Source organism: Chamaea fasciata, unplaced genomic scaffold, assembly GCF_029207755.1.
Source record: "Chamaea fasciata isolate MVZ Bird 193981 ecotype frontalis unplaced genomic scaffold, bChaFas1.0.hap1 SCAF_4, whole genome shotgun sequence".
Classification (NCBI taxonomy): domain Eukaryota; kingdom Metazoa; phylum Chordata; class Aves; order Passeriformes; family Sylviidae; genus Chamaea; species Chamaea fasciata.
Window position 1 is genome coordinate 75,490,001 of NW_027094089.1, and position 26,429 is coordinate 75,516,429.

Below are 26,429 nucleotides of genomic sequence, written 5' to 3' on the forward strand. Positions count from 1 at the left end.
CGAAACTGAAAATCCCACCGTTTTGTAGCACAAATTCCTGTTCAATACTCAAGTGGTTTTGAATGCACAAACATCCAAAGAATTTAACAATGAATAGAGTGATCGTGCTTTGGGGTTTTTCCACCCCCAGATTTGGATTGGTCTTTTCTATGAGAAAAACAAAGGAAGAAGGTTTTGGCACACCAGCTAAAGTCTCCACTTGCTCCAAAACAAGAAGTCCCTGGAGCCATTCAGAAGTTATCACCTTGTCTCATTCTGTGAGGCATTTTTGCTGAAGCACCCTCCTTGAACGCAGCAAGGCTTATGTTAGTACACAGGGAATTCAGAGCGAAGAACAAGGTCACTTAGGACTGTCAAAGTAGTCTCTCACTCCACAATCCATTTACAAGGGTGTCCACCTCCTCCTCACCTGCAAATAAGGCAGGGTGGCTGCTCACCCAAAATCAGAGGGGTGGTGTGAAGACACATTTATTGAGAGTTGCCTCCAGAGCCCTGCCACACAGGAAATGATACATTTAGGATTGCACCTACCAGCTCCAATACAAACACACTCTGTTATGAAGACAAATTAAGGCAGCCATAAAAAAAAAAAAAAAAAAAAAAAAAAAAAAAAAAAGAAAGAAAGAAAGAAAGAAACCCAAGAAAACTCTTGGTTAAACCCGAATTGTGTTTCTGCTGCAGGAATCTAGTGGGTATGTACCTGTGACCTTGCTTCCATTAAAGAGGCCCTGGAAATGCAGATGCACCTGCTGTAAAAATCAGTGAAATGCCTCCTGTGGACCAAACTCTCCTCAGATCTGTGTCTTGCACAAGACAGCAAGTTGTGTGTGGTAGTGGCATGGGGGAAATGGCCGAACGTGTACAACAATTAGCTTTAAAAATGTAAGACTCCAGTTATTGTTTCAGTTGCCTGTCCCTGGGGATCCTCAGCAATGCTGTATTTTTGGTGATGCTAAATGGGGTTTTCAACAAAGCTGGTCTGAAGGCTTGTGAATGCCAAAACAGCATTTCAACCCATTAAACTTCACAGACGAAACAATTTCTTCTAAAAATAATCATCAGTTCTTCCCACCAGAAAAAACAGAAGTCTGGCCAATTCCTTCTGTGCCAAGTTTTCAGGCAGGCCTGATTTTTATGGCTGAGCTTATTAAGCTCTGAAGAAAAGCAGGTTAATAATGGAAACAAACCAACAGAGCCGAGCTATAGGTGAAGAGAAGCCACCCTACACAACAGGGACTGCCAGGAACTGCTGCAAACTCATTCCACCTTGCTAATCCCGGATTTTCCTGTTCAGACGAAAAGATGTCTTAGCTCCTGCTAACATCCTTGCCATTATGTTGGTGCAAATACAGTCACGAGGCAATTACCAGCCCAGCCAAGGGCCAGTCATTGTGGGGCTGACAATAGCTTGTCAGAGGAGAAACAAATACCCTCAACCTTCTCCAAGATTTTAAGTCTCATTAGTATAAATCAGCAACCCAATTAATGAGGGGTTTAGCATATTGATTTGCATCGGATTACACGAATTAATGACACACGTGGAGGGAGGCAGTGTGGCAGGACACTCTGGGGAGATGAGCAACTGTGTAGGGGAATTGCGCTGCTGCAATACATGAACGAGGGGCACAGGCACCCCAGATTTTGTGATAGGGATGAAGCTGCTCCCACTCAGCTCCTGTGAAACCATCAGGGAGACAGACATTACCTGGCTGTTGAAATTAATCATAGACTCATTAAGACTGGGAAAGACCTCTAAGAATGTTAAGTCCAGCCCTTAACCTAGGGAATTCCAGGTCCACCACTAAGCCATGTCAATGACTAAAAAGTGGAGCAGATTTGTTGATGCAAGTAAGAGCTGCTTTTAATATCAAAACTTCTGTTTCAGCAGTTGCAGCAATCTCTGGCTGGTGTTGAGTGGAGATTGGCTTGCAAGGGAGACTACCAAGGTCCATGGGTGAGATACAGCCTACTCCTGCTGGGAACAGGGAATGCGCAAGAGAAGCTACTGCAAAGAGCAAAGGTTTGGGAAAAAGGAGCCAGGGCAGCAAAAGAACCACAAGGAACCACAGGGCCAAATTGCAGTGAGAAGGCTAAAAGGCTAAAGGGTATCCTTTTGGTCCAGAGCAGGTCCAGAGAGGAAAAACATCCCCAGCAGTTACCCACCCAACAGCACCGGGATAGTAACTAGAGGAAGGCAACACCACATCAGGACTTCCCATCAGCATCCCCCAAAACCTTCTGGGTTTAGCAAAAGCCTCTATGCCACAGCTGCCTGCTCCTCCTGCACCCAGCTGTGCCCCCCTGTCCAATCCCCAGAATCATGATAAGGACAGTTTTCCCAGAGAAGAGGGACAAAGGGACTGGCCGTGCCCTGGATACCTTCCCTTCCTCCCCGGGCAGGCAGCCCCTCCTTGCTCCAACAGTTATAAAAGGGCTCTCAATCCCCGTAATCCATTAGATACAAATTACAGCAATTTGAGCACACTTAACCGAGAATTACAGCAAGCCCATAAAGAGCTGTGTCTTCCCAGGCAATTTACACTGCTACAAGTGATCAAACAAACCACAGCAGAGAATTAAGCAATGAGAAAAGCAAACCAAACCCCGAAAACCTGATTCCTGAAATAGCATTATCAAGAAATGAAAACTATTACTAGGGTTAGCTCACACTTAACTCAGGTGGTCCTAAAACCACTACTGCATTATCTCTAACCAACCTGTGTCTTCCAGATATCTTAAACCATTATATCCCAGCAACCTGAAAGATGTCATGAAGCACAGCACACTTTACCATTTGGGAGCAGGACTGCAGTGTTTCTGCAACAATTTTCACCCCCATCTACACATTTTTATATTTATTTTTAAATTACCATCAGTCCTAGAGAACATTCTGAGGAAGAGAAGCAGCAGAGGTCAGGCAATCCTCCTGCCAGCCTGGCCAGAACTGTAATGCTGGCTTATGAACCACTGTAGGCAGGTGTCCCCAGGCCATCACATCTAGCGGAGACACTGCAGTTATCCAAGTTGAACTTACAAAGAAAGCCATCAGCATTTAAAAAGTACAAAAGCACAGGTGGTTTTCCTCCAGTAAACAGGTGGATTTATCCAGGGTCCGATTTCCTGCAGCAGCAATGCCCACTAGCTTTACACACACTCCCCAGGCCTTGGTTCTCAGGGTCCCCAGGATGCTCCAGGCCTGTCTGCACAGGCAAAACCTGAGTGTCTGCCACTCCAGGCTGTGGAGATGTGCCAGTGGCACAGGCTTCCCCATGGACAAGAGAAAATGCCATGGTTTTGTGCTGGCAAGTGAAGGGCACAAGCAGCAGCTGTCACTGCTCTGGTCACTGCTGTCACCAACGGGGGACACTGCCACATTCACACATTGGGCTGCACGTAGGAGGGAAGAGGGTGACATTGTGAGAAAGGTGACAAACAGAGCTGGCAACTACTGCAGGACAAATGATGAGTAAAAGCATCCATTTTAATGGAGGGGATTTTAATGTGCCATGCTCTCGGATGCCCAGCACCAGATGCTATGGTGACGAAGGAGCCAGGACCCAACCAGAGGGCTTGCCTAGTCCAGCCAGGCATCCATCAAAGCAACTAGGGGATGGTGATGGAAACAACAGCACAATTTGGTCTAAGAAATTACCACTGTGCTGAGAGGTTGCACCGACCAGAATTAATATGTCACCTTGCCTGCGAAGACAAATCCAGGCTGGCTCAGCCAGGAGGAGAAGCAGGACCCTGCCTGGAGTGCAGAAAGACTCCTCTTGTTGCTCTGGTCATTTGTTCTGACTTGGAGGGGCACCAATAGAACACAAAACATGAGACTCTGCTCACAGTCCCATTACACGCTCTCTTTTTTTACTCTCCTTTTCCCCCTCCACGTGTCACCTGTGAAGCCATTTCAGGACAGGCACTGAGCTGTTCAAACAGGTCCTATTAAGAGCTACATCTTTTCATTCCAGTGTTTTGGGAGAGCATCTCCCATGCTGCCACGGACACCACCTTTCTGCTTCATTTTGCATTTGAAGCACACTTACCAGCTCCATTAACTTTAATAATTAGTTCTATATATGGGAATTTTTCTTTAAATCACGCTCATAATGGCACTGGTCATGTGGGGGGGGGGGGGGGGAAACAGGAAACATCTGAAAGAGAGGAGTACATGCCTTCCCCAAAGTGAGCAGCATGTCTTATCCCTACCCGTATGGTTTAGCTTACAAGCTCATGTCAGAGAGCCAATTCCACACACAAACACAAAATAAAAGCAGGAACACAACTTCTGATCGTCCTACATTGATGTTTACTCTTGTTTCCTGCAGCCCCAGGTGACAAATCTGTCCTTTATATACTGTAAATCTCTTGTGCTATGAACAAAGAAACTGGACATGCTTAAAAATGATGCTTAAAAAGGAGGTCTTTGCATTGGTGGCTTGTACCAAACTAAGGAATAATAATAAGTGAGCAATTAGTTGTAAAAGGCTAAATATAAATTCAGAAGAGTTCAGAAATGCTCAAAACCAGGAGAATTTACAAGTAACTTTCTTCCACATGAACAATTATGCCAAGAAGGGAGATGTTGGAGCAGGCAGCCGCTCCAAACATAAAGGCTTTTGTTCCACCAATCTGAGTTCTGAAGAAGTTTTATTTTTTTATTCTTTTTTTCTTCATTTAACTCTGCTGGCCTGCCAGCTGGGTATGAGCCAGAAGGGTTATCCAGTCAGACCTTACTGTGATATATTTACAATGGTAGTGCATCTAAGGTTTGTTTATTTCGGGGTTAAAATTCAAATGGCTCGAACCATTTAAATAATTAAAGGGCAATCAGAAAATGCCATGAAACCAAACAAATCAGGAAAAGTCATGGAAACCATCAGCAATATTTAATTCAGAAATTCTCTTTGTTAGGGAACTTTGCTGAAAGGAAACAGCTGGATGTAGTTCAACCCTCTAAATTAAAAACAATCTAACAAGGTCTATAGGGATAACTCTTTCAGCTACATATTGGAGACCAGATTCACTTCTACCAAGTAAATGCAATAGCACTCAAAAGCTAGAAAGGAAATTCCTCAGAACTGAGGTAGTTTCTAAGTATCAGCACATTTTCCAATTCCTCGCAAGACAACTTAGCTATTTACAATCCATTTTTTCCCACACATAAATTTATATTTTTTTTCAATTTTATGGTATCATGATTTATTTTCTAAAGAAAAATAATCTAACCAGAATATCCCTAACTCTACTAACATCATGTTTTAATAAATAACTGGCTACTTCTAGTAAAATTAAGCCTCCAAGATTATTTATACCAGCCAAGAATACTCTGTCTTTATAGCTTTGCAGAAATTTGGTGTGAAAATAACGTTGAGTATAATGCTGACCCTGAGCTAAGAAGTAATTAATGCTTCAATACAAAAATAGAAAACTATCCTTTATGACACAAGGGTGGAATAGAGCAAACCTTTTCTGGATTGCTCTCCTGGCCAGATCCAGGCATCCAACCAGACCTAAAGGCTATCCAAAGCAGGAAGAGACGTGCAGAATCATTTTGAGTCTTTCAAAGACATCGTTTTTGCTAAACTCTTTTAAAAATTATTTCATCTCTTTTCTTAAAAATATACATTTCTTTTATTCATGATTTGCTGTTCACCACAACATTGTTCCAACTCCACGAGCACAGGTAGAGAGAGGGTATCTCAGGTAGTGCCAAAAAGCTACAGGTGGTGGGCATCAGCTCGCAGGAGACCAAACACACCCAAAATGAGGCATCTTCAGCCCTGCCAGCTTCAGCTTCCATGTACTTGCAACAGTACCTGCTCCTTCTCTTTTGCCCCTATCAGAGAGGAAACAAAACTCTTGCAAAAACAAACCCAACCCCTCCCCACTTGCCCTCCCACACAGGATTCCTCAAAACCAGAACTGATACCATTAAAAAATCAATCCAGCATTCACCTAATACACGTGCAGTCAAGATACATGTTGGCATTTGCATCTGCGAGACGACAAGTTGTTTCCAACTGAACAAGTTTAATGCCTCATTCCCGTGGAGGATGCACCTTGGGAACTGACCCACAGGAGTTACAGCCAATTGCAAGGATCCCGGGGAACAAACAGCAACTCTTCTCAGAGTCTGCAGAATGGGGATACTCTGTAGTCCCTTCCAATTTAACCAAACCCCCTGTAAAGCAAGCACAACCTGCTCCTGGCATGGATGCCCTATGCAAACGGGGCCTTTGGCACTATGACCAGTTCTGCCTTCACCTTCTGTTTTACCGTGTAATAAAGACAAATGACTTCCACTTCTCTCCAGATAAGGCAACTAACATAACGTGGATAAATGGGAAGTTAACTACATGAAACATTTTCTGCTTGTTGGGCAATTATTTTTTCCTCATAAGATAACATGATAAATAAAACCTGCTTCTGTACAGATATTTCTCATTTCAGAAACACATACTCGTTACAGGCCAAGAGAAGACCCTGGGGTTTTTGTTTTTGTAAGAAATACAGTAAAAGAAAAAAAAAAAGAAGTGATAAAGACACAAATGCAGAGCTAACTACAGGCTTGTATATACATTTTTGTTATCCACCTCTAACATGGACTCTTGGGTGAACGGGATAGACTGGTACTTCCCGTTCCTGTTATTCCCAGGATAGCAAGGAAAAAAAAAAAATAAATCAGTATCTTAAAACCAGTGGCAACATAGTAAAAACTGTACACTGTTGTCCATTAACTTAAAAAGCAAAGTCTCTAGATGGTATAAAAGTGAAAGCAGGTGCCTTCTACCTTTGATAATAAAAGTTTTATCCCCTCCCCCTATGCTGCACATATCTCCATTATCTCCATTATCTCCATTATGTTCATTGTCTTTGCATGGCCAAGAACAAAATGCTAAAGAGCAAGGCTGCTTGTGATAGACCACTCCTGGTGGCAGCAGAAGTGTTCACGGTCTTGTCACTCTTGTTGGAGCTCCCAGTGACCTCGGTGGCGTTGAACTCGAACTCCGGGGAGCACTGCTGGAGCTCGCAGCCACTTCCGCTCTCCTCCCCGCTGCTCTCCTCACCTGGGGAAACAAACACACCTGCTGTCCTCCTCTGCTGGCTGCACAAGACAGCAGGGGGAAAAGGAGAGAGTGTGGCTGCTCTGGTGTTTATGAGAGGTAAGCATGGGTCCTCTGGTTAATGTGATTTCTGTGTACAGTCATCATGTATGGGTCATGGCTGCAGCCCACAAAGTCAACCACATCCTGGGTTGCACCAAAAGCACTGTGAGCAGCAGGTCAAGGGAGAGGATTCACCCACTTTACTCCACTCATGAGACCCCACATGGAATTCTGTATCCAGTTCTGGGGTCCCCAGCTTAGGAAGGATCTGCTGGAGGGAGTCAAGAGGAGGACACAGAAATACTCAGAAGCTGGAATACCTTTCCTATGAGGACAGACTGAGAGAGTTGGGGCTGCTGCATTAAGACAAGGGGTAATGCTTCTAAAAAAAATGAAAGTAGATTTAGATTTGATATAAGAAAGAAACAGTGTTATGATGAGGGTGGTGAAACACTGTGGCATAGGCTGCCCAGAGAGGTGGTAGGTTCCCCATCTCTGGGGAGACTCAAGGTCAGCCTGGTTGAATGGGGCTCTGAGCAGCCTGATGTAGTAAATGATGTCCCAGCTCATTGCAGGATGTTGGACTAGATGACCTTTAAAGGTCCCTTCTAACCCAAACTGTTCCATGGCTTTGTGGGAACACCCCTCCTCACACAGCCTGTCAGAGAGGCCGGTTCCCACCCTCTTCACTAACACGCTAATCCACAGCTGAAGCTTAACCAGCTACCCGTGTTAGCATGAAATCCAATTAAAAGAGGAAAAAGAAAAAGCAGAAGGCAAACAAGAGCAAACGTACTTATGTCAATGAAGTCAACATCGTTCCCACTGTAGGCATTCTTCAGCTTGTTGGTCATCACCCGCAGAGCCATGATTTGCCGGCGAATCACCATGTCTGGTTTGGTAATGTCGACTTCAACCTCTGGGTTATTCACTTGACTTGCTAAGCCATTTCCAGTCACTGCAAACTCATACCTGAAAAGAAACCATTCCTGCTGGTACCAGAGCTGCAGCTCGGCAGGGTCCCGTGCCGAAGGATGACACCATGGGAACTCTGCAGTGCCATCCCTGCTTTCAAGTCTGGGTGATATTCTGAGCCCAACAGCATCATTCCACATGCTAAACCTCACACAGCCCTTCTTTACCTCATCTCCCTTCCCTGCAATCTCTGCAGCATGTAGAACGAAGCAATGTTTTCATCTACACTGTGCCACAAGGGCAGGGGAATGACAATTTTCTCCCCAGACTGAAAAGAAAAGAAGATCTGGGGTTTATATTAATAATGGCTTTCAACTGGATAAATCAGCTTGCTGCAGGCTACAGAGCAATACAAGGTGCTGAGATGCCTTGATGCCAGTTAGATCACACTTTTGGGAACACAACCTCCAAGACCATAGTTATCCCACAGAAACCTATAGTAACTGTGGGAGGCAAGACTGTCATTCCAGCTTTGAGTAATGCACCTTAACCATCAAGCTGGGATATTGAATGTGTGCTTCTCACCACAGACATGAGACGCAATTTCCCTAATAACCCCAGCAGGAGAAACATCTGCAATGCTCAAGATTAGATTCTGTAGCCCCACACATCAGAGAAGGGGAGAGCCAAGATGTTCAGCTTCAGAAGGTGTACATGCTCAGGTCTGAGCACATGCACAGCCTCCTGGTTTAAAAGAGAGACTGAGTAACAAAACCCAACAGAATAAATTTCCTGACACAGGTATTTGGAATATCATCTTATACAGCAGGGACAGAACAAAATCCCCTTTTCTTCAATTACCTGACTTGCTAGGAAGATCAGTTTAACAGAAGAAAACATTACTTTTCGTAGTTATGATGTCAACATCAGTATCACAAGACAGAGAAAAGCCTTTAGCACAGTCTACTGATCCTGGACACCAGGCAGTGAAATGTAATCATACTCTGAAAAGCATGCTCAAACCCTTTCCTCTATATGAGAATGACAATGATGATGATAATAGGTGGTAACAGTTTTGTTATTATTTGTGATCAATATTATATGTTTCAAAGAAGTCTGAAACCAAAGTGTGGAAAACTACCAAACTTCTACCTTACTGGGGTCATGGAGAAAATTAGTAAAGCAAATACTCTTGGCCCAACCCACACCAAATATCCAGCCTGCCCTGCCTCCTTGCCAAGTGCTGCCAAGTCTTCATCTCTTCTCAATACTGGTGCCCCTGCACACACTGGGGGTATCTGCTATGAAAAGCCCCTAGAAACTGCTGATAAACAGGATTTCAGGAGGCAGAGCCATTTCTTATCACATACACCCACAACATTGCCCTAACAAAGTATGGCCGAGTATTAGGCACAGACAAAAGTTGCAAAAGTTACGAGGTCTGGCTCAGTGCTGTGGCCCAAAACTATCAAGGGCAGAACCTGCTATTACTTAGAAACCCAGACAACTGTTTTCCTTTTTTTTTTAATGGAACATCTTGGATTGTGCTTATTTCCTCAGTAAGCATACAGAAAGAAAAGAGAAACTTTTATTTCCAAAATAAAAGTTAAACAGTTACATAAGCCATATGACAGAAAAGCTCTGTCTTACTCATATGTTGGCAATTTCTTCCTTACAAGAAAAAAAAAAGAGTTTTGTAACTCTTTTTTCCATAAAAAGTGTGAATGAAACCACTGGCCCCCTTGTGCCACCGACCTCAGCAGTGGAGAAGGTCTCCACCCTCCATCACCCTTGCCCTTGCTCAACAAAGAAACCAGATCCTGGTGAAAACACCAACTGGGGGCACTGGGGCAACAGCGCAGTCAGACAACACAAGCACCTCTGCTCTGTGGCTGCGATACAGGATTTTGTACAGATCATCTCCCCAGTTCCACAAACAACTAGTAAGGGGCTTAAGTCCAAGGAGAGATGACCTATTTGGGTATCTACACCATGCTCCTTCCTCTAAAAGAAACCCCCATGCAGAGCTTGGACAACACTTCGGTGTTACACTCCAGCTCTCCCATCTACAAAAATGAAAGAGGTAATGGAGCAGCCTGTCTTTGGCGAGCTGGGATCACTCCTGTAGGAGGAAATGGCGCAGGGAGAGGGGTCAGGACACAGGGAAAATCTGGGGTGAAAGGGAAAGGGTTAACCAGGGACAGCAGCATCATCAAACCTGCTCTTGGCGCTCCCATTCCAGCACTCATTCTCATTGACACTGCCTACAGACATCTTTTCATCATTGCAAATGTTCCCAGGGAGAGATGACCAAAATTTTTTGGCTTGTTTCAGCTTCTCTTTCACATCAGTAACCTATTAAATAAAAGAAAAAAAGGAACACAGGACATAATCCAGAACACCAAACACTCAGTAAAAGTGACGTTGGGAAGGTATTTTCTATCACAACAGACGTGTACAGGCCAGATCTTCAGGCTGTGAGTTTTGATGGTTGATTTACTTTTTTAATACAAAATTAAACACTGCTCCTCAAACACATATTATTCATAAGCCAAGCTTTTAACACAGGCACTTCTCTGACACAGAAGCATTGAGGTAATTAATGTCTAGAGCTATGGGCAGATTACACCCCTTAGAGAGTTTTAAAACAGCCAAGGAATATTAAGAAAGCCTATCAATTAAAAATGGTATATTATACACTGTGGTACCCAAGCATGAAGCACCTGTGTGGCACCAGCAGGACCAGGCACTCACCAGTCGGTCCAAGCTCGTGCCAGCAGCTGTTGTTGGTCTCTCCTCTGGGTTGTAGGGTCTGAAACGAGCAGTGAAACCACTTTCAGAGACAGAGCGAGCAGTCCGGCCTTGGGCAAGTGTTTTTGGCTGGCCACATCCCTGGAAAACCTATGTGAGAGAAGGAAAGGATTTTATGAAATAAGGTCACAAGAGCCTCCCTTTTCCAGGTTCCAACACAGCCCCTGCCCAAAATAATACATTAGCTTTATAGATACTTGAGAGGGCATTCAAGAAAAAACATATTGACAAGAATAGGAAAATAAAACACATTAAATAAAAAAATCCCAAATGTCTTCTTGGCCTGTTTACCTTCTGAGACACCTGCATGCTGTTCTCCTGCATATTCATGATCGCATCTGAAATTTTCACATCAATGGGATCCATGACAGACTCAATGTTGAAAGGTCCCTCCAGCCTCTCTGCCACCAATAGCATTGAATCTAACACAGAGAGAGAAAAACAAAGGTTTGTAATGTAGGAGAATCTAACACACAGAGCAAAACCGAAGGTTTTCAATGGAGGAGCTTAAGGAAAAAGAGTTAAGAAGGATAACAGTTTGAGCACACGGACATTAACCACTGCAGTGTCACCTCTGACCAGCACACATCTGCAGGAAACATTTTGCTTGGTTTCCAGAGCATACACCTTCACCAGGCACTTAGACGCTGCCAGCACCAAACCACAGGCTCATGTACATCAAAAGCCATCACAGCCTGCCAACAGCAGCCTGTAATCAGCTCCTCCCATCAGAACAAGCATTACTAACACTCTCCTTTCCATGCTCGTTTATTAAAGGTTGCCTTGTGTCATTTGTTTTTCAAGACTGCTTTCAAAGCCATCAGTTTCCTCATGCTGGCTTTGAGCACAAGGCACCAACATACAAGGGGGTCCAAAACAATCCTTGATACCATCTTTTCCTTATGGACAGCTACAGGCTTTTTTCCTGCCTGGGGAAGCCAAGCAAACACAACTCCTAGCATTACACGGACAATTTGCACAAGGGAGGGAGTCTGTGTGAGATCAGCACGAATGCTGTGCACTCAAGATGTATTTGGCAAATGTCTAAGCAAGGGGAGATGGAAAGTCTCTCAGCCAGCACTGGGTCACTCCTCCTGTGCCGACATGCACGTCCTCATCAAATGCATCATTAAACATAGCAGCTACTGGACCATCCACTGCTTCCTCCGGGCAATTATTACTGGCATTAAGGCTTTCACCCTGCACTGCATTTAAGCCTTCTCCCCTACAAGGTGCCTCCAGGAATACACCTGGCACTGACCTCTTGTCTCTTCTCACCCATCACAAACCTTAATTTACTGTTTCATTGTGGTCCCTCAGCCCCAGAGCATTCGCTGATCTCCTCTCCTGCATCACTTCATGATGTTCTGCCACAAACTCATCTTTTTCCAGTTGCATGTAAATTCTTCAATTTTTCCTAGCCTGAGTGATGAGGACAGAATAGCCTCTCTGGCCCCATGGAGCTCCTCCCTGCTCCTAAGACATGCCTGGTCCCTTCCATTAATGAGAAATGGGTGTTTCACACTCAGTCTATTAATCTTTCTCATGACATTCATCCTCCTCCTAAGTGCAGAAGGTACTTTGCACTAACAGAAAACTTCTGGGGGCTTTGGCTATCTCTTGAAGTCCTATAAAGAAACTCTACATACTGAACAATTTAGTAATAGCTCTGCCTTGGTGCCCAAGTCATGTTAAATAAACTACAATAAAAAAACCACAAATGATGAAAAATATACAACTAAGTTATTTGAGTATGTAAAGTTGTTATTATCATTATTAATAAAAACAACAACAAAACACAAAAATCATAATAATAATCCAACACCATAACCTCCAACATGTATTGCAGATACTTTCCTGGCCTGTAAATCCACTTTTTAAAGAAAACTCAATATTCTAAAGATTCACTGGGTGTTATTTAAAGGACTATCATTAATTAACCCCCTCTCACTCACTCAGCTCCACCAAGGTGTGGGTGTTTAGAGAGTGAGCTCTGGTGGAGCTGGAGGCCCCAGGAAAGGCCCACACTCTGCAGGCACACACCACCAGCATCAATGACAGAACTCTTACAGGGGCATGGCTGGAATTTCACCGTCAGGAACTACAAACAGGTCTGAACGAAATGCATTAAAAAAAAAAGAAAGGGAAAAAAAAGGGAAAAAAAAGGAGACGGTAATAACAAATGAAACAAAGAGTCTTAGACTGTATTGTGGTGGGCTCCAATAAAGTGATGCTTCAAATCTCTGAGTAATGACTGCTAGCATGAATATACCATTGTGCCGGAGGAGAGAAAAATGCTTTTGATGTGCTACCAAATGGAGACTTTTGTAAACAAGTGGAGCACAACTTAAATGTGTTCATCATTGTCAAAGCTTTTGGGTTTTTTCACGTGCATAAAGAACATCCCAGTGCAGTGTGCAGGAAGCCACTCATTTCAAATAAAAATATTATGAATAGACAGATAATAAAACACACAAAATGCACAGGAGGTTTTTTTTTTAAAAAGAAGAAAAATCATTCCATTTTGTAACTACTTAATTCTCTGACTGGCCAGGAAAGGCCACAGATCAATAAAGTGTTTGTGAAAGACTGAAAGGAAACATAAACCCCAATTCTTCTGGCTGTTTGGCATCTTTGTAAACTTTGAGCCGGGCAGGCCATCCACAAGACCATGGGAATGTAGAGCGAATTGGGTCCTTTGTTAGCAGGGGTGCCATGGCGTTCCATGTATCACAGCCCAGGAATGCAGCCTCTGCTTTGACTGCCGATAGAGAAAATGCATTCGGCCTCCAGCAGAGCTGCCAAAGCTGGCAAGAAAAGATAAGGAAAGTAGTAATTGGAGTTGGGATTGATACTGGCAAGGAACACTAAACGAAATAAATTTTCATTAAAAAAAAAAGGTGGGGAGGAGCAAGGGCTGGGGAGCAGGGGGGGGCGCTCTGCCTCATCCACAGTTTTGATTTTGGAGGCATCCTGCAAACTTTTACCTCCCACCAGGAGCTGGCTGGTGTCCCCACAGCAGTGGTGTTCAGCAGTGGTTCCCTCTGGCAGCCCCGTCTGATGTTGCTAAGGCCGACTGGGGTTCAGGGCTGCTGCACGCAGGAGGGGAGGCTCCTGCTCCAGCTCCAGGAACCAACCTTCTGAGCAACTCATCTCCCAGGAAAAGATTTTCCATTATGGGGAGGAGAGAGGAGTTGATTACAAATATCAAATATTAGTCCCAGCTTTCGTGCAAAGCAAATGATATTTACAAGCCATGGTGAGTTGGCTCAGCTTTGCTTCACGAAAAAACCCCAACTCTGGCAGACTGAAGAATGTACCCGGGCCACAAACACACAGCAAAGACTCTCTCTCCTCCCTGTGATGGGAGATAGAAGTGGATTTAGGTGAAAAAAAAAACCAAAAACAACCAAGACATGCCATCTAGCACCATCCCCTAAAGACCCTTTTCCTCTTGCATACATTTGTCCTTGCTACTGGCATTGAGACAATCCTTGGCAACAAAGCACCTCGCTCTCATGAAGGAAAGCAATTCTTTCTCATTGTGCCACCAATAATCAGAAACCCACATCTTCAGCCTCACTGTCTGACTTGAAGAACAAAAGGCAGTTTTCAGTCTTAACCCCAAGATCTGATTTAAAAGGGGAAGGAAGGAGGGGGAAGACCTTGACCATTCATTAACAACAATCTTTTTTTTTTTTTTTTAAGCGGGGGGGAAAAAATTCTTTGCACACAAAGTAGTACTCCAGATATGTATATGGAGCCTGAATTCAACATCTTTGAGCAGAGTAAACCTTTGTGGAGAAAAAAAAAAATCATGAAAAGGCACTGGAGATTAACACTGTTCATTCAGGAAAGCGCCAACCCCCCAACAGCCTGTTTGAAACAAAGTATACCCCTGTCTAATTGGTGTACAATTGTGTCAGGAATGGAGGGAGAAATAATTTAGATAGTTAAAGGGGAGAAAAGAGTACAATTCGTTCATTATTTCATACTCCTCAGCTTTAAATGGTACTTTGGAGAAATAAGGAATTACAAAGTCTTCTTGTCTCAAAAAACCTACAAACTTTACATCCCAGCTTTACATAATTGACTTACTTACAGACCCACTAGCACACACAAATGCGTATTTCACATGCACCCACATTCATATAGACTTGCAGCACTTGCTACAAGTTCTCTAATTTAACTATTTTTAAATTGATTTGATAGGTTCAAAATCTGGTTTTGACTTGTAATAAATCATTGCCACAACTTACTTGGCACTTAAACCACAATGCAGAATCTCAATGAGACCACGGAGGTGGGTTTTTGGGATTTTGTGAGATGGTTTGGGGTGAATTTTTGGGGTGCTATTTCTTTAGTTATTTAAACCTTTAAACACACGCACAAGATATTTGTGGCATATGCCCTGTCCTAAACACCAGATATATTTAATTTAATTTGTCTCGAGTGGCAAACTGAGAGGGAAACCAAAGTCTGGAACATAACCAGCACCTGTTCACTTATTAAATTGTCTTAAAAAAGCACAACTTACGTTTTCTGTATCTGTACTCCACTGCAACCATCAACCTAGAGTGCAGGAACCAAGCAAATACTGCCAATAAATGTTACAAAGCTTAATACCATACTTAAGTAATGAGTGGGCAAGAAGCCTTTTGAGGAGGAAGCACTGCAAGAAGAAAGCTCTGCTTCCAACTTGGAATCACATGAATTTATTTTGTCTTGTTTGATAATCTTAATTATTGTATGCAGTCCCTGATCAGTCTCGTGTGACAGAGCTTGCCGGCTTCCCCCAAGGTTCGTTTTTAGCCACATACCACCTACAGCAATTAGCTGCTTGTGCTTTTGTCTGTTTTCTGGCATTATGCCCTTCCCTTTCATGGGATTCTTCTTTTCTGCTTGGACTAGATGTTTCCAAGTCTCCTGGCTTTGAGCTATTTCAGCAACAATTGTAGTTGAAATACTTAATATTCTCATGAGAAAGACGGCTGTGAGGAATGGGGGGGTGGAGTGTCAGCCTCCCAGAGAATGACTTGGAAACCCAACTTAGTGTCACATTTAGCTCTCTGTGTGGAATACACACACAAAAAAATGCCTTCTGAAAGTAACACTCTGCACACGTTCAGTTGGCATGGGTAGGAAAGTGAAAATCCAGTGCACAAAACAGAGGAAAACAAGTTCTAAGACATAAATAAAGCCTAAAATGTCAGCTAGCAGCAATTTCTTTTTTTTTTTTTAATTTTGCAACTTAGTGAAAGAGAAATCTTTTCTAACTTTTTTTTTGTGAGTGGAATGGGAAAAGTACCACAGCCTTTACAGTAGCAGCAGATACTTTACACGTGCACTTCATCACACATTAACTAGAGTGAAGAGACTGCTCCCAAAGGATGCTCAATCACAGATAAATCAAGCCTCCTGGAAAAGCAGCACAAATGAAAACATTTAACATTATCTATTGCCTGTGCCCCAAAATGTGATGCACTGCCAATTCTGATGAGCCTTGACCCAAGGCAGAATTTAACATTTCAGTCTAAATTTTATGTATCAAATGATATGTGTGTATAAGCACAGAACAGAAAAAACAAACAGGAGGAAGAGGATGGCAAAAGTACTCGCACAGTGTCACACGAGACCTGCTGACATTGCAAAAGGATGGTGGCTGAGCACCAAATGAGCTGTTTGAAAACAGATTCAGACGTGTCCTATTCAATATTTAGTGTAAAATCAAGGTCTATCTACAGCTTTTTCCAAAGCTGTTCATGGCTGGCAAGGAGACTCCCAGGACGCTGAAGGACAAAACTGACTTCAGGAAAGACAGCTGTATGGTGACAACAAGACGTAAGTAGCACAGAAAAAAACAGCTTGCACACATGCTTGGTCCAGGAAGAAGAAACATTCCAAGCCTACAAGCCCATGCCACCTCCATCTTCCAAAAGCTTGCTGCAACAAAAGTCACTGGCACAACATTCTCACTTATTTAGAAGTTACTGTGAATGGCAAAAGGTGTGCTGTACACAGAGGTGTGGAAGGAAAAGATATCCATCACAGACAGCTGAAAAACCTGCTACAGCTCAGCACAGCCACTCACAATGCTATTCAGGCAAGGGGCACAGTATCAGTGCAGACCTACATGCAATTTTACCTTTATCCTGCCTTACCTATAAAGATATTCCACTCTGCATCCAAGTCCCCTTGGTTTGCCAAGCAGCCTCTCATGACGTTAAAGCAGTAGTTGTAGCAGGGCTTCACCGACACCAGTCCTCGGCAGTGCGGGCAGTACATCATTTTCAGCAGCGCTCGTGTACCCTGCGGTGTGGGGTTTACCTTTATAAGAGAAAAAGACAAAAGGACAAGAAAATTAGCCCTCAGACACTTAAGTAAAAAACCCCACACATTTACCCCAAGGTGCACGGGACAGAGCTGTACAGAAGAGACAACAGCGGGGTCAGACATCGCCATCTGCTCCCTGCTTATGTGGTCCAGAGATCTGGGGAAGAGATGAAGGGGTCTGGCTCAGCCCCTTGGGTGTATCTGCCACTCCAGGAGACACAGACAGCCCCATCTCCGCAAAACATTATTTGCACTGTGAAGTACACCCTGTATGATGTGGGACCCCTCCCAGGGCTGCAAGGATAGGCACCCTAAGGGGACAGGCCGCACTCAAGCTCAGGGAAGGCAGTAAAATGCACCCAAGTCAAAAGATGTTACACAAAGCTGCACCCGCTGGGCCCTGCTGCAAACACATGCTGAAGATGATGATGTTGGGATTTTTCAAGAAAAATGGGGGATGTCAAGACAGGATGTATGACATGATCCCTGTACCAAACCCACTGGGAGCATGCCCTCCTCCTCATCGGGGCTGTGGCCCTTCCTTGACAATTGCCCAGCAGGGCTCTCAGGCACAGAGACCAGCTCCTTTAGATCACATTCAAGTCCCTCAACACAGCATTTACATGACAGATTTCCAGGTTCATTTATACTCTGCACTCATCACACTCAGTAACACCATTCCCAACTCCCAAAGGAGGTGGCAGCTACAACCCTGCAGCTGAGGACAAGCTGGGAGGACCCTTAGAGCCACCGAGCAGCCGCTGGGCATGTGAGTGGAGCTGTCTGCAGCAGGCACGTCACCCCTGAGCCCTCAACGGGGCTGTTTTCCAAAGTGACTCATGGTCATTCATGTTTGATTCACTCTCTGGCCCAGCTTCAAAACCTCACTGAAACCATTTCCATCCAGCCAGTCCAAGGAGCATTAGCTCCATCCCAACCCCACGGTGGGTCCATCTGAAGCGTTGAACAGAAAAGCTCCCTCAAGAGCAAGTTAAAGTGTTAATTAGCCACACATGAAAATATTAAATTAAGATGCAATCAAAGATACACTGACAAAACAGAAGTGGTGTCTGGTGTTTTAAACAACGCACCTGAGACTCCTTGTAAGGCATTTAGGGAAGTGCTCTAAAGTGGCTGTGATCCAAGACCGTGCTGGAGGAGACACAGCATCCCTGAGAAAGAGCAAACTCCCTCAAGACAAAAAGCTGGAGAAGTGGATGGCCTACAAATGTCATCTGCTGGAGGTCTGGGAATTGACCTCATGGCAGAGAGGACAATAGGACTAAGTGGAGATGAATGTACATGAGGAAGATCTGGTACCACACATATGCTGAGGACCACACTATCGCCCATCTCAGTGCGAGGACTATGGAGAAACTAAGCCTAATCTTCTGGTGCAAAAACTTGTTGACAACCCATGAAACTAGGAGGGAACAGATTTTAATGAAAACAAACCAGAAAATAAAAAGCATTACATAATCAGGCTGGCTTTGTTAATAATATCAGCATATTTTTAAACCCTCTTGTCTTATGGAAAGAGATGACAGATAAAGATCATCTGTGTTTCTGACAAAAACCATGGTTTCTCTTCAGCAGGCAAGTGAACTGTTAGAGAGATGGACAATTTTCTGCAGCTGATGTAGCTCAGCACTGGATTTTGGCCGGCCAGCAATGTTCGTAAGACAGCACTTTAACCTTCTTTTCTCCACAAAGAGCCTGCTTGGCTGAAGAAAAGGAAAATCCATGTAGAAAGCTGTTTGTGGTGGCTGTGGAATCTGATTCAGATGCTCCAGAGCATGTACACATTTTTTATTTTATATATATATTTGGAAGGCACAGTGGGAGCAGGAGCCCCAGCAGAAGGCTCCCTATTGGGACAGCATGGCTTTAAAGGAGAGCTGGATCAAGTACTAAGAGCTCAAGCAACAGAAACCAACTAAGTCAGATGATTTATAGTTGGAAAACTGGAAACAGACAAATGTAAAGGTATCATCTGCTATCCAGATGGTGCACTCCTTTCAGAACAAAAAAGTGGCAGGGGGAACTAAACAACATCTCGCACCCAGAGACAAGAGCTCTGAAGGACGCTCAAGTTTAGTAGTTGTTCTCTGATAAAAATCCCTTCCTGTGTCACTCAGTGGTAGGTGACAGGACTTCCATGCTAAGTCCAGAGGCCTATCAGGTGATCTGGCCATCTTAGCACTGGTAGCCCTCAAAGGAGTGCTCTGCATTCTCCTTGGGAAGAAAAATTAGGAAAATGTTGATAGCATGGACCAGGCGCTAGAGCAGTTTGAAGCGGAATGAGGAGCAGGAGGATTCTCCAACCCTACTGTGGAAAGCTGCAGCTTTATGAAAGGGATTGCATGGCAGCATGCTGCAAAACCCACCCAGCACAGCCGTGACCCAGGAGGCCCCTTCCATCTTAGGTTCCCACCTTGGCCCATGACTGCCAAGTGGCTACAGCCCTGCAGCATCCCCCGCTTTGACAGTCCATAGGGGTTGATCTTTACAAATCCCAGCAGATGCAGGGGAAACTGAAGCTGCTTTCCTGCATTCCACAGCAGGCAATATGCAATGGTCCCTTGGATTAGGTCCTTTGAACAAAGACACGGGACGATTTTAAAACCAAGAGAGGTTTCAATTCCTTCCCCACATAGGTTTGAGTCCTGCACAGAGCTGAGCAGAGCATGATAACAAAGCAAAAGACAAACCCCAGCATGCAGTGACTGCCAAATCGAGCCCTGCTACTGATGGATGTAACCCCCAGGGAAGCTGCTAGTGTGCAATACAGTTGCAGGTAAAGAGGAAGATAATGAGCATATTCATCAGTCTAGAACTGGCATTTTATGGTGTCAAAATGCAACAGGAAGGCACAACCAGAGATTACTCCAAGAGAGGGTCTTGGGGAATACTATGAGCAATTACACCTCATTACAACAGTGATAAATGCTTAACTGCTGAGTATCACTGCAAGGAGAATCTTAACCCCTGGCACAGGGCCTGTACCCAGGCCAGACCAGCTCTGGCAGTGGGGTGTGCCATATGTTGCACTGGCAATTCTTCACAAGCTTTTAATGTTGGCCCTGCCACACCAGGTGCAAGCTCTTAAAACGCCATTGTATGTAACAGTACACCCAGATATGCTTTGTTCTGGGGTTGTGTTTATCTTGGAAAGCAACTCAAGTTCATTCAAACTGTACTCTAGAATGACCCTCAAAACCAAGTAATCTCCTTTCTAATAAAGCAGAGTACCAAAGAAAGTACCCTCTTTATTTGCTGGAGGGGATTTACTCTGGTAGATTTGAGCCCAGGTAGTAGTAGCTGCAGAGCACATAGCCCATAAAAGCTTCTGATAGAAGTAAATGCACTCCAGTCCCTTCCTTTTATCTTGTGAAATTTATTTCCTTTCCATGGCGTTCCATGCCACTGCAGCAATCCATCACCCTGTGGTTTCATCATGTAAATTACAATTTGTCCATATCTACATGCTTTGTCAAATGTGAAGATTAAAAGCTGCTAACAGATGTGTTATGGCACCAATCTTCATATCGAACTTGCTCCTTAAAAATACAGATTTGCACACAATTCACAAAAATTAAGTGAAAAGCAAACAACTCAGGGCTTAATTGCAAACATTTAGTACCACATTTATTGGGGTAACATCCCATATATTGACTGGTGAAGGTAAAATCACGTTCCTGTAAAAATGACATGCTCTTGGCATAATAAAATCTGTTTTTTCTTGGTACCTTGATGTACCCACCCCACTTCAGAGTTTCACGAGGGAAACTGTTACACCCTGAGCCTTTTCCAGCTGGCTGGCAATTGCAGCTGGATGCATTCCTCTGGTAGAAACATCACCACTAAAGTTCACACCTATGGAGTGCAACGCCTTATTCACAGGCTACCACAAAACCACCAAAACTCATGATAAACTGATTTGTTCAAGCAGATAAAGTTCAGAGAGGCAAGCAGATTCCTTTTCATCTCCTTCCCAAGGCAAGGAATATCTGAGGAAGGATGACAGAGCTCCAACCATGGACAGTCCTGCAGGGAGCTCCCACCAGCTGTCAGACAGCCAGAGCTACATTATATTCTCTCATTCTACCCTCCAGTTAACATTAAGAATGTTAATAATAACATCTTAAATCCTGTCAGCTTTAATAACTATTTATAATAACACTGATAACTAAGGCTCTCTTATTTTCCATGCTTGCACAACAACAGCATTGCCATGCCAGCAGCACAGCTGCCAGAAAACATAAAACCCCCAAAATCTGAAAATAAATGCAGTGAAATTACTTTTGTTTTATACTGTGTTTTTTTTGCAAAAAAACAACGGCAATACTGGCTAAAGGACTGAAGGAGTAACTCAGTGACACAGAAAGATGATTTCAAAAACATACTCTGAAGCTGCCCATGAGATGCTCTAGGTGAGCGGTCATCCTAGACAAGTGATTTGTCACTGATTTTTGGGACCAACACAACCCTACTTGCAACATTTTTTCCTTCTCTCAGTGTTGTGCAAGAACATCATCCTGGCACACACTGGCCCTGACATTCAGCTCTCTGTGAGGCAGAACATCACTAGGGAGGCTCCTGGTTGGCCTCCCCACCCCAAATATTCCAATATATATATAAATGTTTTGGAATCAACTACGTATTTAACCAATTTTGCTGGCCCGGTGCTAGAACATGAATAATTTAGACAGCATCTGGTTCAACCACAGATTTGGGCCTCTGAGGTCTTGCAAAGGGAATACATTTAGGAGTGATTTTGGGAACTGCATGACTCTGGGTCTCAGCACTTGCTACCCACGGCGATGTCTGCTGCACCGTTATCTCGTACAAGGGAAAGTTCGAGAGTACATTTATGCTCAATTCCCTACTTACAGCGTGCTCCCCCCACTCCAGATGTGACAGTGCCAAGAAGAAAAGCAGAGCTCCTGAGAATCACACCACCAGGCACTCAAGCTGCTCAGTCTCAACATTCACATGCTCGTCTTCCGCAACAGCAATCCCAGCCCACAGGGGGCACAGGGGCCCTCAGGGTGCCAGCCAAATGGATGCCTTTCCCTCTGAACACTTACACAGCAATGCCAAGCTTAACATCTCCTGCTCATGGTGCCCTTGGGACCAAAGGGCCTTTCACATCAAGCTTGCTCTCTGTAGGAACAAGCCTCTCCCTGCCTCAGACACCAAGGATCATAAGGAACGTTCCATTTGCTCTAATGAGCAAGGCAGCAGGGATATTTATCTGGGTATCTATAACCAAACCCATCCTTAAATTATCCCTCACATTGTTTTCAAGATTAGCAGCAGAACCACAGTGGAGGGCAAAGAAAGAAAATGCCAAAACCATGCCAGTGGACTGAAGTACTCCTGCATAACACCATTGGCTCCAAATCCACAGTCCTATCCACTCACTCTCAGCCCTAAATCTGAGCTGACTGCTGCTTCAGCGTGCTTTGAAGGCCTAGCACAGGCCCTCAGATGGCTGGAACTGAGGCAGATGCAGTCACATTCTTGGCAGGTCTTCTCAGGGTCATCTTTGATGTGGAGAAGCGCTTGATATTGTTTTCTGCATTGATGTTTGCCCCTGGTATGTGGAAGGAAATGTCCTTGTGCACGGCAGCCCCTTGGTCTGGCCTCGCGGCTTGCAACCCACTGCCTGGACAGCACAGCCTCTTTGGAGGTCCCTCTGCTACACACCAAAAGGGCTCCTTAGCTCCTCTGGCTGTTTCTTAGTTACCCACATAGCAGAACTGTTGTTGTCCCCATCCCTTCCCAATGCATGCAAGCAACATATTCCATTTCTGTCACTTCCCCGGCAAGGCTGGCTGTTGCCCGAGCGAAGTATTTTAGCCTTTGGATATAGGAACATTAAATTCCTCCTGAAAGAGGATTACAGTCACATTCCCCTTAAGTCAAACCAAGGGCAAAAACTGCACAGAGGGAGGTTGGATTTCTGATTAAACTTTTAGATCCTCAAATGGTAATTACAAGGGGCACAACTGTTACCAAAACCAGATCTCGGTGCCCTACTATTTGTGATGACACAGGCCTTAATGCTTATTCATTCGTTGTTTTATTATTTTCATCACTGCTTCTCCTAAGCCAATGGCCGGTCCACATTCAGCATCCTTGACAAAAATCACACCAGCCACAGTTCAGGTTGATCATGCAGACCAGCAGGTCAACCAACAGCTCAACTTGTGCTCCACAGGTGTCTCATTCAAGACAAGGCAGCTCAAAGCAAAAGGGCGTATAAAGCCACCGGGTTCCCGCTCCAGCTTTGAAACACCTGTGGGAAAACAATCACCTGTCCCCCTCTGCAATTTTCTTCATAAACAGTTGAAGAAAACTCCCTCCTTGACTGCTACCATCACACTTCATTAGGGCAGAAATGCCAATACAAAGAAAGCTGACCTTCTCCACCCACTGGGAACATCTCCAACAGACTTCTCTTGATTGCTAATATCAGCAGAGGACAGCAGATGGGGAAGTAGGTGTAATCCTCATATGAAACTGCATTATTTCATATGGCTCTTAACTGTGCTCTGACCTAAACACCATTTCTTGCACACAACTTTCAAGCTGCTGCCTTTCTCAGGGTTCCCAAGGATAGGCTGGAAGACCCTTGCCAGTGGCCCCAGTGCTTTGGTGGCAGTTACATCTCATGCAGCATTCAGCACACAAATGCTTGTTGAGGGGGTGATTTGAGAGCCTCCTGAGCCCCCAGCAGTTCTGCCTCAAATTGTAAGACAGAAGTGCAAGAGGGAAAAGTGGTAAAAGAATCCTGAAACAACAGCTTATCAGTATAAATTTCCTGGGGGGCTCCAGAAAACTCTCACCACCACAGCCAAGTGAAGAAGGTCGCACCCCCACATCCTGGTCTGGAGATGGTAACACAGACACAGGGATTCAATGCTGGGTGGCTGCATGCTTCAGCCTTCATGTGCCTCTACTGCTGAGATCCAGGCAGACCTCCCCTCCCAGCTCCTCCTGACCCTACAAAATGCTGTCAGGGAGCCTAGCCTGATTTCACTTCTTCCCTCACAAACAGGGACTTCCACCCCATACCTGCAGCTGACCTACACTCCACAAGCCCCAGTGCACTCTACCCTCCACCAGGCTGTGGGTTTAATGGCATGCAATTATGGCAACATCTCAGCAGCCTGAGAACTGCCGGATTGCAGGTTCTCATCCATTTTCAGTCACTCATGGCTCTGGCTTGTATTTGCTCCTTTTTTCCAGCCCTGGCCAGGGCAGGAAATGTCACTGCTGGCAGCAATTTTACCCGGCTAACTTCAGTGCTTGTCCAGAGCTTAGTAGCAAGAGAGTGATTAGGGGACAGGCAGATTTCTGTCTCCTGAAGGCAGGGGCAGGAAGGTCACGGAGCAAGCACCAGCACAGGACAGAAAGAAGCACTGGAGACCCTCAGCCCCTTGCACCCAACCTCAGAGGCAGGGCACATCTCTAACAGGCAGAAATAGCATCCTGCACAGACCTGCTGTTCAGAACAGATCTAGAAAATATTGTACTTTTTGGGTCCAAAGTAGGGAATTTGAGGGGTGAAGACTTGAGCATCAAAACTGTAGGGTTTAGACAGTTTGAAAAAGGTCTATGCTTTCTCTCAAAACCATACAGCTTTCTCTCTGTTGTGTATTTCAGCACAGTGGTACATCTTTTGATCCATTCAAGGCTGAATTTAAAACTATTTTCTAGCATTCTGGCTCAGAAATCAAGCGTACCTACAGCTTTTCAATATTCTTTCTTCTTTTACCCCTTTATTCCCAAACTCACGCAAGAACAGTATCCTTCTAAATGCAACTCCCTAGTGAAGATGTAAAAACATCTAGGATCATTAAAAAGCTATCAAGGCCGTTGCACTGGAGAGTGCTCTTTGCTCTCTTGATAGTATCCTGGGAAAGTACACAGCTGGGCCTTGCAGTAGTTTGTACTTCTCCTCCTGAAGACTTTCAGTTAAACGTTTTTAACTTACTTGTCACAAGGCACATTACAAGTAAAACTAATTTGCATTCCTTTGGATATTTTTTCATAAAGAAGAATGAAGACTTATCCCCCAAGTTAATCCCTGGTATAAGCAGTCATTTCACTACAACTCCTGAGTAAAACTAATAAGGAAGAAAAGTCAATGGAGTCATTATATTGAGCTCAGCAAAGTCAGGCTAATCTATATGTAATGTGGGAAGGCCCAAAACACAACCACAGAGCAGCAGGCATAAAAACATCAGCTTTTAAACTCACATCTAGGATTTCCCATTGTGTCTTGCAGAAACACGATGTTAGATTCCCATTGAATGAAATTAAAACACTAAAAAAAAGATTATTATTCCTTCTACAGCTGCAACTAAAGCGTAGGTATTCAACAGCAGGGACTTTTGTTGCTGCTTGGAAAAGTCAATCCATTTTAGGATTTCCAGTGCAACTTGTGAAATTCAAGTGGAAAGTAGAACAACTGTGATTGTCCACGGCATGTGAGCTATTTTTGCAGCTGCGTGGGACTCTGGGTAGCTTTCCACACTCATGCAATTAATTCTAAGGTTGAAGGCAACTCTACACTCATGGATCTTCAAAAGGGAAAGAGAAATCACGACGCCACCTCGGGTTCACGACTGATTCATAACAGATGCAGGGACCGTAGCCCTTGTGGTTCCGTGTCAAGTCTGGAGACGTTTTGATGAATTCTGAGCAGATGGAGCATAAACACGATCCCTCACCCGTGCACGTTTACTGCCTATCAAGTAATTGCACTGTACACAGGCTTAATGGCCAGACCTCCCACACGAATATTTCATCCACACTCTACAGCAGTGAAAACCCCATCCCCTGACCACAAGAGCTGCCACAGCCACAAAACAAGGGCCACCAAATCTGAAACCCCAACCAAGAGTCAGCAGGCTTGGCCAGTGGCCTGCACAGAGACATAGTATTTTATCTGCCACCACCCATCCCTCCCATCCTGACAGCACCCCTGAGACTGAAAGGTTTTGAGATCTCATGAGTGTGGCCCCACTTGTCACACACAGAGCTCCACGCACCCATCCTCAACCAGCAGCACATTAATCTAACTTGAGAGTCATCCGTATTAGGTGGGGAGTCAAGGTGTCCAAGGACCTAAACCTGTCACTGCTAACTTACAACTCACTCCTGGAGTCTGGGTATTTTAGTTAAGCAGCTCCTTCCTTGCTAATATTCTTTGCCCTTCTAGACACATCCAGGCCTATTGTTGGCTGT

General features: G+C 44.4%; 1 protein-coding gene across 1 annotated transcript in view; it reads right to left on the reverse strand.

The window, feature by feature from the left end:
- Positions 1-4,286: 4,286 nt before the first annotated feature.
- GPC4 (glypican 4) overlaps positions 4,287-26,429 on the reverse strand; it is a 68,214-nt gene continuing 46,071 nt past the window's right edge. The window contains 6 exon segments of the mRNA XM_066182077.1: positions 4,287-7,070; positions 7,906-8,081; positions 10,243-10,379; positions 10,779-10,925; positions 11,127-11,257; positions 16,997-17,162. Of these exon segments, the coding sequence (XP_066038174.1) occupies positions 6,868-7,070; positions 7,906-8,081; positions 10,243-10,379; positions 10,779-10,925; positions 11,127-11,257; positions 16,997-17,162 (960 nt within the window). The 3' untranslated portion in view covers positions 4,287-6,867.